At 43.8% G+C, this 15,450-nt stretch overlaps 2 protein-coding genes across 4 annotated transcripts in view; one reads left to right on the top strand and one right to left on the bottom strand.

Moving 5' to 3' along the window:
* The window catches only part of LOC311518549 (bifunctional protein GlmU-like), a 131,533-nt gene extending 120,697 nt beyond the window's left edge, over positions 1 to 10,836 (bottom strand). For both annotated transcript variants that reach the window (XM_084624473.1, XM_084624474.1), the window contains exon 1: positions 10,783 to 10,836. In XM_084624473.1, coding sequence (XP_084480599.1) covers positions 10,783 to 10,830 — 48 coding nt within the window. In that variant the 5' untranslated portion in view covers positions 10,831 to 10,836. The remainder of the gene's footprint in view (positions 1 to 10,782) is intronic.
* RALGAPA2 (Ral GTPase activating protein catalytic subunit alpha 2) overlaps positions 10,783 to 15,450 on the top strand; it is a 299,634-nt gene continuing 294,966 nt past the window's right edge. For both annotated transcript variants that reach the window (XM_084624472.1, XM_084624471.1), the window contains exon 1: positions 10,783 to 10,915. In XM_084624472.1, coding sequence (XP_084480598.1) covers positions 10,810 to 10,915 — 106 coding nt within the window. In that variant the 5' untranslated portion in view covers positions 10,783 to 10,809. The remainder of the gene's footprint in view (positions 10,916 to 15,450) is intronic.

Raw genomic sequence — 15,450 nt, 5'->3', positions numbered from 1 at the left:
CTCAATGCTTTCTTGCACAGCTCCCCTTTCAGCAGACATACAGGGGCAAGGAATAGTATTAGTTACAGTGATATCGTCTGGCTTCCCAGGGACTTCTAGCCAGTGGGAACCCAGCAAGCATCTAGGGCCCTTAATTCATGTGCCACAGGTACAGGGAGAATAAACCCTTTTGTAACAAGATGACAATATAGGGCTAGCGCCTCAGCTGGTATAGGCTGATGGAGCTCCCCTGAAACCTATGGAGCCCCTCACAGGTAGTTTTGTGGACCACAGTGGAGCCAAAACAGGGACTTAGGTGCCTAAATCTGGCACCAGTTTTCATGGATCTTACCATTACTCTCCTTCATCGATCCTAATCTAAACTCTAATGCATGTGTGCACCAAATTTTCTGTTTCCAGACAGACTATCTTGGTCAACTCATTAAAAAATATTTATCCCCCTGCCAGCATCTTTTATAGTAATAAAAATAATTGGTTCCACTGACTCTTATCTGAGATAAATTTGTTTTACATGATTTGCTTGTTTCCTAGCAGTCGTTCCTCAGTCGTAACAAAGCAGGATTGACAAAGTAGAGAAGTTCCATAATGCAACCCCTGCCATTATCATTTCAGACTTAGAGGAAGGTGATCATACTTGTTCAGCAAGTCAAGTGCAGTTTGAGAGGCTGTGTTCACAGGTTAGACTGCATGTTTTATGTTTAAAAAAAGATTTAAAAAGGGATCACAACCCCCTTGTAACACACCAAACATGCCCCCTTATTTCATATAGCTAGGGAAATGGGGAGCAGATTCCAACATACTGCAACTAACTAGGTTAATTTTATCAGCTATAGAGCATATTCTTTCAAACTACGCAGTTTGAGCATACTTTCAAACTGCGGGTCGCAACCCAATGTAAGGCACTGGGTCGTGGCGGATCTGGTCAGCACCACCGACCAGGCCGTTAAACGTAAGCTAGTTCCTACCTGTTCTGATGCCACACTGCACCCTGGAAGCAGCCAGCAGTAGGTCCAGCTCCTAGGTGTGGGGGCCACGTGGCTCCTTGCGCTGCCCCCGCTCCAAGCAGCAGCTCCGCACTCCCATTGGCCAGGAACCAGCCAGTGGCTCCTCCAAATCCACTCATTTTCTCTCCCTTCTGTTTCCTAATGCAGTTGGCTGCTGGGGCCTCTGCTCACATATACAGGGCTTCAGGCCTTAGACCTCGAGCCCAAGCCTCCCTCCTCTCTGGCACTAAGCTCTGTCTCAGGTGGCACTAATTGATGCCCGCCCTAGCATTCTAGGGAGTGTGGCAATCTGGGCTGTTGAGGGAGGTGGAGAAGAATTGTCTGGAAAAAACGTTTGAAAGAGCAAAAGAGAAGAAACAAGAAAAAATGCACAGAATGGAAAGAGAAATGGAAAAGGAGAAGTGAGAGGGAAAACGGATGGGAAAAAGGAGAGATGACGACACCTTTGTTTAAACATGGTACAAGGAGATAAATGGGCGGCACTCATCTGCTAATCCATCCTAAAGTGGAGCTCTAACAACAACAGGCTGGAAACCCCGGCTCTATTAGCTAATCCATTGTAGACGCCAGCTTCCCAGGGTTTGAAGTTCTATCAGAAAGAACAACATTACACAGGAAAAGATAGACGAAGCTGCAGATATTTTTCTTTAAAAATGGCTTACAGTGCACTGTCCCTTGTGATTCATATATACTTTCCATTTGAAGTTGTGTATTGTCATAGATGTTGTCTTATTCATTTGTGTTTGGCAGAGATGGAAGAGGATGGACAATTTGCTTTTCCCAAACTTGGAGCTAGCAAAAAATCCATCCCAAATCCATTGGCATTTAATGTGTCTAACAAGTATATATTATGCACAAAAAGTACATTAAAAAGGATGGGAAGGTTACAAAGTCCAGAACTCAAAAGTTAGGAAAAGCCAGAATTGATGTTGCCTGTACAGTTTTAATTCAGCCCTCATAGCCATCCCACCTTAAAAGTGATGGAGTTATGGCTCCCTCACCACCCTGCCCCTCCCCCCTGTTCTGGTGCCCCTGTTGGTGGATCACCAGGGACATTTTACAGACAACGCAGGATGGTCAGGGAAAGTGCATATTTAGGAACACAGGACTGTTCGGAAAGCTGCAAGCCGGGACTTTCTTTCCAGACCAGAGGATTACCATTGGGGATGTTGAAATGCCAATAGTGATCTTTGGAGACCCAGCCTACCCCTAACTCCCATGACTCATAAAGCTGTACACAGGCCACCTTGACAGCAGCAAGGAGTGCTTCAACTACAGATTCAGCAGGTTCAGAATGACAGCTGAATGTGCCTTTGGCCATTTGAAAGGCCGCTGGTGCTATCTACTCATGAGATTAGATCTCAGTGAAAAAAATATCCCAATGGTTATAGCTGCCTACTGTGTGCTTCATAATATCTATGAAGCAAAGGGGGAAAAATTTCTGCCAGGGTGGAGGGCAGAGGTGGAATGGCTCTCTGCTGATTTTGAGCAGCCGGATACCAAGGCTATAAGAAGAGCTCAATGGGGAGCTATACGGCTCAGGGAGGCTTTGAAAGAATGTATGTGTGTGTGTGTGTGTGGGGGGGATTTAGGGGGTGAGTCGGGAGGTTCTGGAATGCCGTTCTCTGTGGGCTGCAAAGGGAGGCAAGCATGGGTCTGCTGAACCTGAAGGTCAACAAGAGTCTCCAGCATGTCTGTTTGCCACTTGAGAAGCTCCAGCATCTCCTGCTGCATGTTCCTCTCCTTTTCCTGCCCCTGTCTCCTCTCCACGCTATCCCTGTCCATTCTGTCTGTGAGGGTGATCCTCCTGTGCTCGGTATCTGAAGCACCAGAGGCTTCCAGGATCTCTTGGAACATGTCATCCCACAGCCTCTCCCTTCTCCTCCTTATGTGGTTGAGCCACTCCACTGGTGTGGATGGAGAGACCCTCAAGGCCATATTTCCAGCTGCAAAAAATACAATGCACAGAGGTACTAATGAGAGCATATGCATTCCCCTTGATCCATTCAAGTAGCAAGCACTAGTTTCTCACTTCTCCTTGGAACTCATAGAACATGGCAGCAGTCCCAGACATGGTGAGTACCGCCCGGGGGAGAAAGGGGACGATTTGGGACTATAATGGAAGTGAGTACACGGGTATCAGTATATGTGAATAGGGCAACTGAACTGAATAGCAGCATCGTTTTCCACAGCGATGGTTATTTAACCTGATATCTCACTCCTGAGAGTAACAGAGGCTGAAAGGAAACAGCTTCTGCACGGGTATGGCTGCAGACCAGGGCCATATGCTGCGAGCCTGAGTGCTGCAATGGTGCTTGCTGAAGTAATTGCTGACTGGCATGGGAAAGTGTCCTACCACGGTGGAAGAAATAAGGCAGCCCTCCCTAGAAACCTTCGGCAGAGGATTGCAGACTACTTTCAGGAAAGTTTCATCGAGATCTCTATGGAGGATCCTAGTGCACATAAACAAACTGTTCTGCAGGGCTCCCTCTGCCTGACTGTACAGGGCAATGAGAAGCAGATAGCAACTCTTTGTCTATTGATTATTTCACTACCTCTTCTAGCATGATTTAAAAAGAGTAAATGAACAGATGTGTCCCTGCAATATCAAAGCAAACTGTATATTTACTGGAGGTTCCTTCCCCTGCATCAGGCTCAGCCGTGCTGGACTGTAGGGACTGGCTTGACTGCTCTGGAGTCAAAAACAGGTCCTGGCCCACTGTGCCACTGGATCCCTGTCCCCCATACTCCTCCTCCTCCTCGTCCAACACCTCATCCTCACTGTTCACTCTGAGGACCGGTATCTCTGGCTCCTCCAAAGTATCACAGGGCTCTGGGGGGGGGGGGGGGCGGGAATGGCCTCTGCCAAGGATGACATGCCGCATTTTGTAAAAGTGGCATGTCTGTGGCTCTGCAGTGACTGTTAGCCTCCCTTGCCTTCTGGTACGCCTACCACAGCTCCTGGGCTTTCACATGGCACTGCCCCAGGTCCCTCTTGTAGCTCTTCTTCCCCATGCCCTGAGCAATCTGCTCATAGATATTGACGTTTCTAGGGCTGTATAGGAGCTCTGCCTATACAGCCTCTTCTCTGCACAGACCAAGGAGATCCACCATCTCCTGGGTACTCCAGGTAGGAGCGCATCTGCAGCGTGCAGCCGGCATGGTCAGCTGGGCAGTCCCTAGATGAGCTCTCCATGCCAATCAAACAGGAAACGGAATTTCAAAAATTTGCGGGGCTTTAGAGGGGAGGGATACATACCTGTGTACCTGGCTGCTGGGCAGCGGAGCTCAAAATGGTGACCAGAGTGGTCACAGTGTGGCATTGTGGGACACCTCCTGGAGGCCACTGAAGCCAGTGTAAGTAACACAGTGCCTACACAGACACTGCTTCAACCTACTATATTGACCTAAGTGCTACACCTCTCGTAGAGGTGAAGTTTTTAAGTCGGCATAGCAAGCGAGTAACTTCAGCGGGAGCAACATGTTAGAGTAGACGCCTACAGAGTTAGGTCAATATAAGCTGCCTTACATCAACCTAACTCCATAGAAAAAACAACGAGGAGCCGTTGTGGCACCTTAGAGACTAACAAATTTATTTGGGCATAAACTTTTGTGGGCTAAAACCCACTTCATCAGATGCCTGGAGTGAAAAATACAGTAAGCAGTATATATATTACAGAACATGAAAAGATGGGAGTTGCCTTACCAAATGGGGGGTCAGTGCTAACGAGGCCAATCAATTAAGGTGGAAGTAGCCTATTCTCAGTAGTTGACAAGAAAGGGTGAATATCAACAGAGGGAAAATTACCTTTGTAGCGCTAACAAGGCCAATGCAATCAAGGCGGACATCGCCGATTCCCAACAGTTGACAAGAAGGTGTGAGTATCAGCAGAGGGAAAATTACATTTTGTAGTGACCCAGCCACTTCCAGTCTTTATTCAGGCCTAATTTGATGGTGTCCAGCTTGCAAATTAATTCCAGTTCTGCAGTTTCTCATTAAAGTCTGTTTTTGAAGTTTTGTTGTTGAAGAATTGCCACTTTTAAGTCTGTTATTAAGTGACCAGGGAGATTGAAGTGCTCTCCTTTTTGAATGTTACAATTCTTGATCCCCAGAAAAATCATGGAGCAGGTCCTCAAAGAATCAATCCTGAAGCACTTAGAGGAGAGGAAAGTGATCAGGAACAGTCAGCATGGATTCACCAAGGGAAGGTCATGCCTGACTAATCTAATCGCCTTCTATGATGAGATTACTGGTTCTGTGGATGAAGGGAAAGCAGTGGATGTATTGTTTCTTGACTTTAGCAAAGCTTTTGACACGGTCTCCCACAGTATTCTTGACAGCAAGTTAAAGAAGTACGGGCTGGATGAATGCTCTATAAGGTGGGTAGAAAGTTGGCTAGATTGTCGGGCTCAACGGGTAGTGATCAATGGCTCTATGTCTAGTTGGCAGCCGGTGTCAAGTGGAGTGCCCCAGGGGTCGGTCCTGGGGCCGGTTTTGTTCAATATCTTCATAAATGATCTGGAGGATGGTGTGGATTGCACTCTCAGCAAATTTGCGGATGATACTAAACTGGGAGGAGTGGTAGATACGCTGGAGGGCAGGGATAGGATACAGAGGGACCTAGACAAATTGGAGGATTGGGCCAAAAGAAATCTGATGAGGTTCAATAAGGATAAGTGCAGGGTCCTGCACTTAGGATGGAAGAACCCAATGCACAGCTACAGACTAGGGACCAAACGGCTAGGCAGCAGTTCTGCGGAAAAGGACCTAGGGGTGACAGTGGACGAGAAGCTGGATATGAGTCAACAGTGTGCCCTTGTTGCCAAGAAGGCCAATGGCATTTTGGGATGTATAAGTAGGGGCACAGCGAGCAGATCGAGGGACGTGATCGTCCCCCTCTATTTGACATTGGTGAGGCCTCATCTGGAGTACTGTGTCCAGTTTTGGGCCCCACACTACAAGAAGGATGTGGATAAATTGGAAAGAGTCCAGCGAAGGGCAACAAAAACGATTAGGGGTCTGGAACACATGACTTATGAGGAGAGGCTGAGGGAACTGGGATTGTTTAGTCTGCGGAAGAGAAGAATGAGGGGGGATTTGATAGCTGCTTTCAACTACCTGAGAGGTGGTTCCAGAGAGGATGGTTCTAGACTATTCTCAGTGGTAGAAGAGGACAGGACAAGGAGTAATGGTCTCAAGTTGCAGTGGGGGAGGTTTAGGTTGGATATTAGGAAAAACTTTTTCACTGGGAGGGTGGTGAAACACTGGAATGCGTTGCCTAGGGAGGTGGTGGAATCTCCTTCCTTAGAAGTTTTTAAGGTCAGGCTTGACAAAGCCCTGGCTGGGATGATTTAATTGGGGATTGGTCCTGCTTTTGAGCAGGGGGTTGGACTAGATGACCTCCTGAGGTCCCTTCCAACCCTGATATTTTATGATTCTATGATGTCTGATTTGTGTCCGTTTATTCTTTTGCATAGAGACTGTCCGGTTTGGCCAATGTACATGGCAGAGGGGCATTGCTGGCACATGATGGCATATATCACATTGGCAGATGTGCAGGTGAACGAGCCCCTGATGGTGTGGCTGATGTGGTTAGGGCCTACAATAAACCCCATTGCCAACTCTGTTCGCATATCTATTCAAGGGACACCATCATAGGACCTAACCACATAGCACCATAGCAGAACACCACTAAAGTCAGAGAGTTAGGCCCAGATAACCTTAGTTCAGTGTTTAAAGCATGCAATTTTAAAAGTCCATTCTTTCTAGTTGTACAAATTTTATGCTATGCTGAGTCACCCGGTACTTTATGGGACTGTGCTCCACAGTGCTAATAGAGAAAGGACGCCCTTGTTAAAGCACAGGAATGCGTCATGAGATCTGGATTCTATGCCCATCTTGGTGTGACTTTGACAGCAATAATTCAAGCCAAACTTTTCAATGTGAGTGCCTAAAGCTAGAGGTCTAAATCCATATTTGGTTAACAAGGTAAAAGTTAGCTGATTTTCTGAGGTGTTAAGCAGCCACAGCTTCCATTGACTTCAATACTATTACTTAGCACCTCTGACGAATAGGACCATTTAACTTTTGTTGCCTAAATATGGATGTAGGTATGCACCCAAGTTGATTATAGCCTTCACCTCTCTGAGCCTCAGCCGAATCATTGTACAATGGAAAGAATAATATTTACCCATCTCATAGGGTTGCTGTGAGATTCAATTTACTATTTCTAAAAGGCTTTGAGATCCTTGAATGCAAGTCACTATATGGCCATAAAGTATCACTATTATGATATTTTTCAGAGTAGCAGCCGTGTTAGTCTGTATTCGCAAAAAGAAAAGGAGGACTTGTGGCACCTTAGAGACTAACCAATTTATTAGAGCATAAGCTTTCGTGAGCTACAGCTCACTTCCTCAGATGCATAATTATGATATTATTATTGAGTGGTTATAGCAGAGGACTGAGATTTCAGATTCTTCGGTTCTATTCCTAATCATGCCACTGACTTGCTGTGTGAACTAGGCATGCAGCCTAACTTAATTTTAGCATCTGTAAATGGAAATAATATTTTCCTATCACATACGGGTCTTCTGAGGATTATTGTAAAGTGCTTTGACTCCTCGGTGTAAGTGCCATAAAATAACAAAGTATTAGTTGTGTACTGATTACTATTTTTGTTAGTTAAGATTTTATCTTTGAAGTGTAGCAAATAATAGCATTACAGATTTGATTAGAAAGTGGCACAGGTTCAATGTCTCAGCTTTTCCTAGGGCACTGACTTCTTGTTTTAGTAATGGAAATTCACAGTGACATTATGTTCATCTTCTGTATCTAAAACATAGCTGCATGGAAGTAGCTTTTAATCAGGAAACACTATTGGAAGAGCATAGTATATTTAATTCAGGAATGCTGTGTGAAGTTAAGTGATTTGAGGAAAATTAGACTGATTCAATAGCAACAGATTTTATGTAAAAATAAAAAAACTCTTTTTTAACAATGTAGAGGCAGAAATGTGGAAATAGCAGAAATTATCAAAAGAGCTAAACTGAAACTTATCATTTTTCTAATTTAAATAAGGAAGGAGGAAGCCAAACCGTGAGTTATGTTCTGCCTCAACCAACCACATTTGTTATTTAAGGTACTTAAACGTGAGAACAGCAATGACCTATTTCACTCTTCTCGGGAAGCTGCAATTTTTCTGACAAATAACACCTGACAAATAACTTAAGACAATGTCACAAGGTTTAAAGCTTTTCCAATATGAGATGTTAGCCTGTAAAACTGGGATAAAAAGACCAAGTAAATATACAGGATTGTCAACCCCAAGTCCGTTAAATAATCAGGAGTCAGGCCCAAGAATCATGAGATTTTTAACAGAATATTAAATTTGGGTTCTTTTCCTTTGCCTTCTGGTTTCTGAACCTCAAGGCTACAGCTGGGTCATGTTTTCAAGCTTTTTTTCTGAAACCATGAGGGCTAGACTGTTCCTTATTTCTCCCCCCACCCCCCCAAAAACAAACAAACAAACAAAAAAACCCCAACAACAACAACAACCAAAACCGAAAGCTAAGATTCTCACATAATCAACTGATTCCAGAAGCTGGGGCCTTAAGAAAAACACCAAATATAGTGAACATAGTGATAAAGAAAATCACAAAAGTTGGCAACACTAAAGGACAAAAATCAGAAATATTCAGCAGAGAGCAAATGAAAGTAATTGCAGGGCTGGAATTGGAATAGAATTCAACAGAACTCAGTAAATCTGAGACCCAATCCATCAGAACTCAAAAGGACATGCTAGCATGAAAAGTCCCAACCCTCCTCAACACCCCCCCCCCCCCCCCCAGCTCTCATTCTGATGTTCAGTCTTTGCTTGCAACCTTACACGACTTTCTTCCACCTCCTCTACGGCTAGGCTCACTCCCCACCCGCATCCATTCTACCTTGGCAGGTAGCATAAGTTGCCTCAATGAGGCAAGATGCCAAGACCTCCCTCTTTCCCAGGCCTGCTCTTTGCCGTCATACGCTTCTGCCTCTTTGGGTCGCCCTGTTTTTATTTAAAGGAGCGGAAAGAGGAAACACCACGGACAGGCAGGCTGCTGGAGCAAAAGGAGCCTGAAAGGAAGGGGACAGAGAAGGGGAGAATTGTTAGGAAATTCCCCCATCTCCAGGGAGAAAAGCAGCTGCTGAGGAAGGAATGTGGGAGCAGTGGGGAGCAGCAGAGACTCCCTCAACTACTGCCACCAGTAAAATAAGCATTTGTGAGGAAGAAGAGGAAGCAGAGACCTGCTCAACCTCCACTTTGCCCTTGCCCAATAAAAGATGTACTGGAGAGTTCAGGGGTGGGAGAAAGGAGGTGCAGGGGACTGAGGCCTTGTCCACATGAGAAAGTTGCACTGATTTAACTGATTTTAAAGCAGTCTAGTTAAAATGGTACAATAAAGCTGGGTGGAGAAGAGTATTCAGTTTTGTGAGCTCTGGTAGTTTCCCCATCCAACCCTTCTCACCAATAAATAATTTATATTCTTCTGTGATTGACAGTAATATAAAAAAGAAAGGTATTGGTAATTTACTTGCATGAGGTAGATTTTTTTTTAGGCCTTAATTCTGAGTTGGAGTTTACTAACATTAAACCCCCCCACACCCCAGAATCTCATTAAATTGTATGTGGTCTGGAATTTTGAGTCACATTTTGGCTCTCAGTTATACCCCTGCAAATCTATTTGGCCTTTTGTTTTCTTACTAGGTGTAGAGTTTAAGAACATTGTTTGGACTATAAATACATAAATAATACACAGCTATTCAAAACATGATTCAGATTATGCGGCGGGGGGGAGCCCTGCAGGTCACAGCACAGAGCTGGAGTCAATATGTGTGTGAGGGGGGAGCCCTGCAGGTCACAGCACAGAGCTGGAGTCAATATGTGTGTGAGGGGGGAGCCCTGCAGGTCACAGCACAGAGCTGGTGTCAAGGTCACAGCACAGAGCCGGTGTCAATGGGGGAGGGGAGTGAGGGGCGGGCCCTGCAGGTCACAGCGCAGAGCTAGTGCCAAGAGGCGGGGGGAAGTGTCTGTAAAGTGGCTCTACAGCGCCTACAGCTCCCAGCATGCCACGCTCCACGCGGCGCCGCGGGTCCGGCCGCGCTGCACGCTGGGGGCTGTAGTGTCGCGCGGAGGGGCGCTCGGCGGGTCCCCCCCGCTTGCGGGAGGTGGCTGCTGTCCTCGCGGCTCGCTGGGGGGGCTGGGGGCGGGGCGCCGCGCGCGGGGCGACGGGGGCGCGGGGCTCGCGCTCCACGGCGCCGCGGGGAGGCCGGCCCGGCCCGGCCGGGGGCGGCTGCGCAGTGCGGCGCCGGACTGGAGGCAGTTAACCGTCGCGGCGTCCGGTCAGTTCCGTGTTTACACGCCCACCCCGGGGAGTGAGAGCGGTGCGAGGCGCAGCAGGGAGCCTTCTCGCAGCGTAGTAAGAGCTCTCCGGCCCCTCCGAACGGGGGGTCCCTCGGGCCCCCCAGCAGGGAACGCTTCCCTCTCCCCCCTCCTCCTCAGACATACAGTAGCGGGGGGTGCTGCTCCCCATCCCCGCAGAAGAGCTCTCTAGCCCTTCCCCCACCCAGCAAGGGTCTCTTCTGCCTCCCGCAGCAGGGGTGCTGCTTCCTTCAACCAGCAGATCTCTAGCTTCCCTCCCCCACTTAACAGGGGCGCTCCCCCCCCCCCCGCCACGGCAGAGGGTGCTCTCCCCTTTACCCGCCAAGCATCAGGGAGTCTCTGATCCCCCACCTCACCGTCAGGGAGTCTCCCTTCCCTGCGGGATGTTCTCCAGAAGGAGCCATGCCGATGTCAAGAAATCTACACAGAAAGCTCTGGACCCAAAGAAGGACGTCCTGACCCGCCTCAAGCACCTCAAAGCGCTGCTGGGTGAGTCGGGGTGGGGTGGCAGCAGACAGGGTGCAGACCTTGGGGGCTTTAAACTAAAGGACTCTGGGGAGGGGAGTGAGGAGCTGTCAGTTGGCTTGCTAAATACTCTTTCCCCTCCCCACTGGATTATTCCTCCCCACTGCAGGACTGTGCCCTGCTGGGTGCTGAATATTGTATTCTGAGAGCAGGCACCAGTAAAAGGGGATTGAAAGGTCCCCACAGCAGCTCTGGGTCTGTCACTTCCTTCTCTTCAACGAATGAATACATGGCTGAAATCCAGTTACTCTGGTCAGGGCATGACTCTTACAAGCCAAGGGACTGCTGCTCCTGGGCTCCGAGGACATGCTTGCTAAGCATCTCTGATTTATTTATTTCTGTTATGGTGGCATGTAAAGGCCCCAAATCAGGGACCCATCTTGCTAGGCACTGAACACACATGTAACAAAAAGACCTCCCTTGCCCCAAACAGCTTATAGTCTAAGCATGCAGATGAAAGATGTGGATGCTACAAAAAGACTGGGAAGGGGGACCTCAGTGGTCACATCATAGTCTTTCAGCACAAGAAGGAGTTAGTTTTAAAATTGCCTTGAAATCTTTTTCTCTTTCTTTCCCCCAAACCCGCGCCCTCCCCCCCCCCAAAGGGGGAATTGTCTCTGTGTGAGCATTTTCAGAGAATGGGGGGAAAAACTGCTTTTTGTTTCTTTCTCAGTTTCATTTTTTGGTTTTAAAAAACTACCTTAGTTACATATCAGTTAATCAAAGAGAGAGATTTTATGTCATTCCTGATTGTAGCTGTACTATATAATAATAAAAAAAAACTTCTTTTCCAAATAAAATCTACTGACTAGTGTATACTGAGCAAAACTTAAGCAAGGGGATAGTCTCCATCCCACTTTCTGTTTTATTTGTAAACATTGCAGCTGATACTGTTATGATTAATGTCTCTTACATACATTTAAGCAAATATTTTAAATTCTATTAGGATAAAAGGAAATGGCTGCTTTATAAAATCAGAATTCAGGATGTCTTAACTGTAGTTCTAAACTATTAGGGGAAAAGGGCACAATAGGATGGGTAAAACCTTTCAGGATGTTCCAGGAAATGTAACAAGATTATATCTAATTGAAGTGAAATATAAATCAGTTATTCAAATCACTTTAGTGACATTTTGATGGAATACTTTATTCTTACACTAAATTAACCTGTGAGTATTATGTGAACGTGGTTGAGGTGGAGATTGATGACAGGTTAAATAAAACTTGAAGGTTTCTTAAAATTAAATAACTTATTTAAAAAAATAAATTTAAAATTAAATATGAATTTGATAACCTACATTAAGGCCTAACTTTGTAATCTATTAAAATCATTTATATTTAAATAAAACAAAAATATTCAAGCAGTACAGGTTTGCTGCCAAAGTTCTTAAAGAAAGTCAAACTACTGGCTAAGCACCTGGAACCAGAACTTGCTGATGTGCTAAGACCAGGTTTTGACAGCAGTAGTCTGTTCTGCAGGTACAGAGAGAATATTTTCTTCATTTCAGTTCATTGAACTAGTTTAGTTCAGTAGCTAGCTTATTCAAAGTTGAGACACCAGTTGGGAGTCGAAAAAGTAGAAAAACTTTTTTCGTCTTTCAAGCTATGAATATTGAAGAGGTCTGAGAGGACGAGATCTACTAGTTCTAAAATCTTGAAGCAATTAGTTCAGTTCACTATAGATAATATTTAATTGTTTAATAAATCAATTAGCTTTAAGTGCAAAATATGTTTTGATAAACTTATTTTATATATGTACCCAGTACTTTAAGGTACTTTTATTTAACTAATAAAGAACTAATTTTAAAATGCTGTTTTGTGCATTTTTAGTTGTATTCCAATTTCCTTTCCAAATCTAGCTTGACACAAATCATGAGTAAAAAAATTAATAATCTTGTAGATAAATGTCATTCACCATTTTCTAACATAATAAAAATGTAAAAACTAAGAATCTGAAAAAATGTGTATTCAGCTGTGTAGATGATTAAATAAATGTTTATAGATTTAGTGTATCGTTTTGGTTAGCAAAAAAGTACTGAATTTAAAGTAAAGGTTATATGTAGTTGCGTATGAACGTGTTTTAATGGTTATACCAATCAATGAAAATCAACATTCTTTAGGAAAAGAACTAAAAATACAAATACAGAACAAGATCAAAATCAATTATTTAAATGGAGGTTTCCTACTTGCTGACTTAAATCATGATTTAAATCAATCCACTTTGGAGAACAAACCCCATGTTTTTGTCATTTAAAATAATAAAATCCAAAACAGCCCTTGCAGGGTTAATTTCTTGTTGTGTCATATCAGTTGTATGGAATCAGTCTATGCTATGAAGATGTCCTTGATAAAAGGCAATGTAGAAGAAACGTTTACAGTCCATTAATTATTTCCTGATGAATTTAGTTCTCTGAAATAAAAATTTTTGCCCAAATACAGTCTTGTGACTTTCTGTACATTCTGAACGTGTTCTGTTTATCAGTATATAGTTAGTTGGAAATATTAAAAATAAAACACAAACCAAAGTAACCAAATTTGTGTAAACATTTTGTTTCTTTGCTTAGTCATTCTTTGATTACATTTCATTCTCACTCAGCCAAGAACATTAAAACATGCATCTTGGTTCATACAGTAAGTTGGTGACGTTATTACAGGGGGACTGGTTACTCTTTATATCCACCTAAATAACTTAACAAACTATTCTTCGGCTAGAAATTTAATAGAAAAGTTTATGTAATTTTAAAAAGAGTGAGTGTTGCTAAGGCCGTGTCTACACTACCTGCCGGATCGGCTCGTAGCGATCGATCTATCTGGGATCGATTTACCGCATCTAGTGTAGACGTGATAAATTGATCCCCGATCGCTCTGCCGTCGACTCCGGAACTCCACCGTGGCAAGAGGCGGAAGTGGAGTTGATGGGGAAGCGGCAGCTGTTGATCCCATGCCGCGAGGACGCGAAGTAAGTGATTCTAAGTCGATCTAAGATATGTTGACTTCAGCTACGCTATTCTCGTAGCTGAAGTTGCGTATCTTAGATCGATCCCCCCCCAGTGTAGACCAGGCCTAAGAGTAAACTACACTATCAATCACAAAATTCAAGCATATAAAGTAAAGAAATTAATAGTTAAGAATAAAAAAAAACCCATATACTGCCTAGATGAACGCATTCTCATCCATATAAAGAAATTTCATCACAGCACAACCCTAACACGAACCCATGGTTTGCTGGTTTATTTGAAGATTTTTTGCTATCTTTATTTCAGTAGAGTTTTCTTTCAAGGGATAGTCTTAAATGGAAATTATTATTAGCTAATATTTATCAAATGACATTTGAATTTTTTTTAAAGTACTTATAATTGTTGTGTTGTGGGAGTAAATTTGACTGTTCTTTTAATGTTAAGACGATAATTGTTAGTGATTAGTAAAATGATGTATATATGTGAGCCTGCATTAGAAGCAGGTCAACATGTGTCATTAATCTCAAATATAAAATTCTGTTGGTTTTCTTTTCAAAAGGGTTTTGTGTGAGTTTACTGGTGAAAGAATAGTATTTTTAGATCAGAGTGAAGGTTGTTGTGAGTAAAGGTCCTTAATTTTTCATTTCTACTGTTTGATTTTTGTAAATAATGTGACAAGAAACTACATTGTTATTTAACAGCCTTAATTGTTGTTTGAAACAAAGTTGGTGGTTTGGTTTTTTTTTTTTCTTTTGGTCTTTGTAAAGGTTTTGGAATTTCACGTCTGTTTTATTTTAAACATTTACTTTTGTTTTTAGTGTTTTCATTTATCTACACAATAGGAAATATAACAAAGTGGGATGGGGTAGATCACCAGATTAAACTAAGAGAGGTGAAAAAGGCTTTGAAGGAACCAGTCTCATTTGATACACACCTGACAAGATATACTCCTTAGGTAGCTAAATTATCAAAACATGCATGTGCAGCACAGTCTAACTTCATTTCCAATGTTGGTTAAGTCAGCAAACTGTCAGACCCAAAACTAGAACACACATAGGTTTTTTTGCACAGCTAAAGCCTCCTTGGCAAATCAATGTACTTCTGTCCCTTGGTTAAACTATCTGAAAAATGTGGCTAATGATTTCCAGTTAGCTAGTATTTTTTTTTTATTTGTAGATCGTTAAGTACTTTACAAAGGTGAGTAAGAATTATTATCCCTATTTTATGTTTGGCGGCAGTACAGAAACTCAAGCCCATTTGTATTAAAAAGTGGCAGTTTGTTGCTAAGATGTAGTTCTGTCAACTCAGAGGTCAGCAGTCTGTTCTCAGCACTGTCTTAAACTTCTGTGTAACCTTTGGCAAGTCACTTAAGCCCTGATCATCAAAGGTACTAAAACACCTAAACTCCAGACTTAGGTGCCTCAGGCTCAGATTTAGGTGCATAAGACCCAGGTTTAGGCTCCACTCTGATCCACAAAATTCCTGCCGAACCCTTGTGGGCAACTAAACTCATTCCGAGCCGATGGGTATGTTTTCACTAGTG

Source organism: Lepidochelys olivacea (genome assembly GCF_965140295.1).
Source record: "Lepidochelys olivacea isolate rLepOli2 genome assembly, chromosome: 3".
Classification (NCBI taxonomy): domain Eukaryota; kingdom Metazoa; phylum Chordata; order Testudines; family Cheloniidae; genus Lepidochelys; species Lepidochelys olivacea.
Note: the sequence above shows the minus strand (reverse complement) of the source record. Positions and strands in the feature narration are given on the sequence as shown.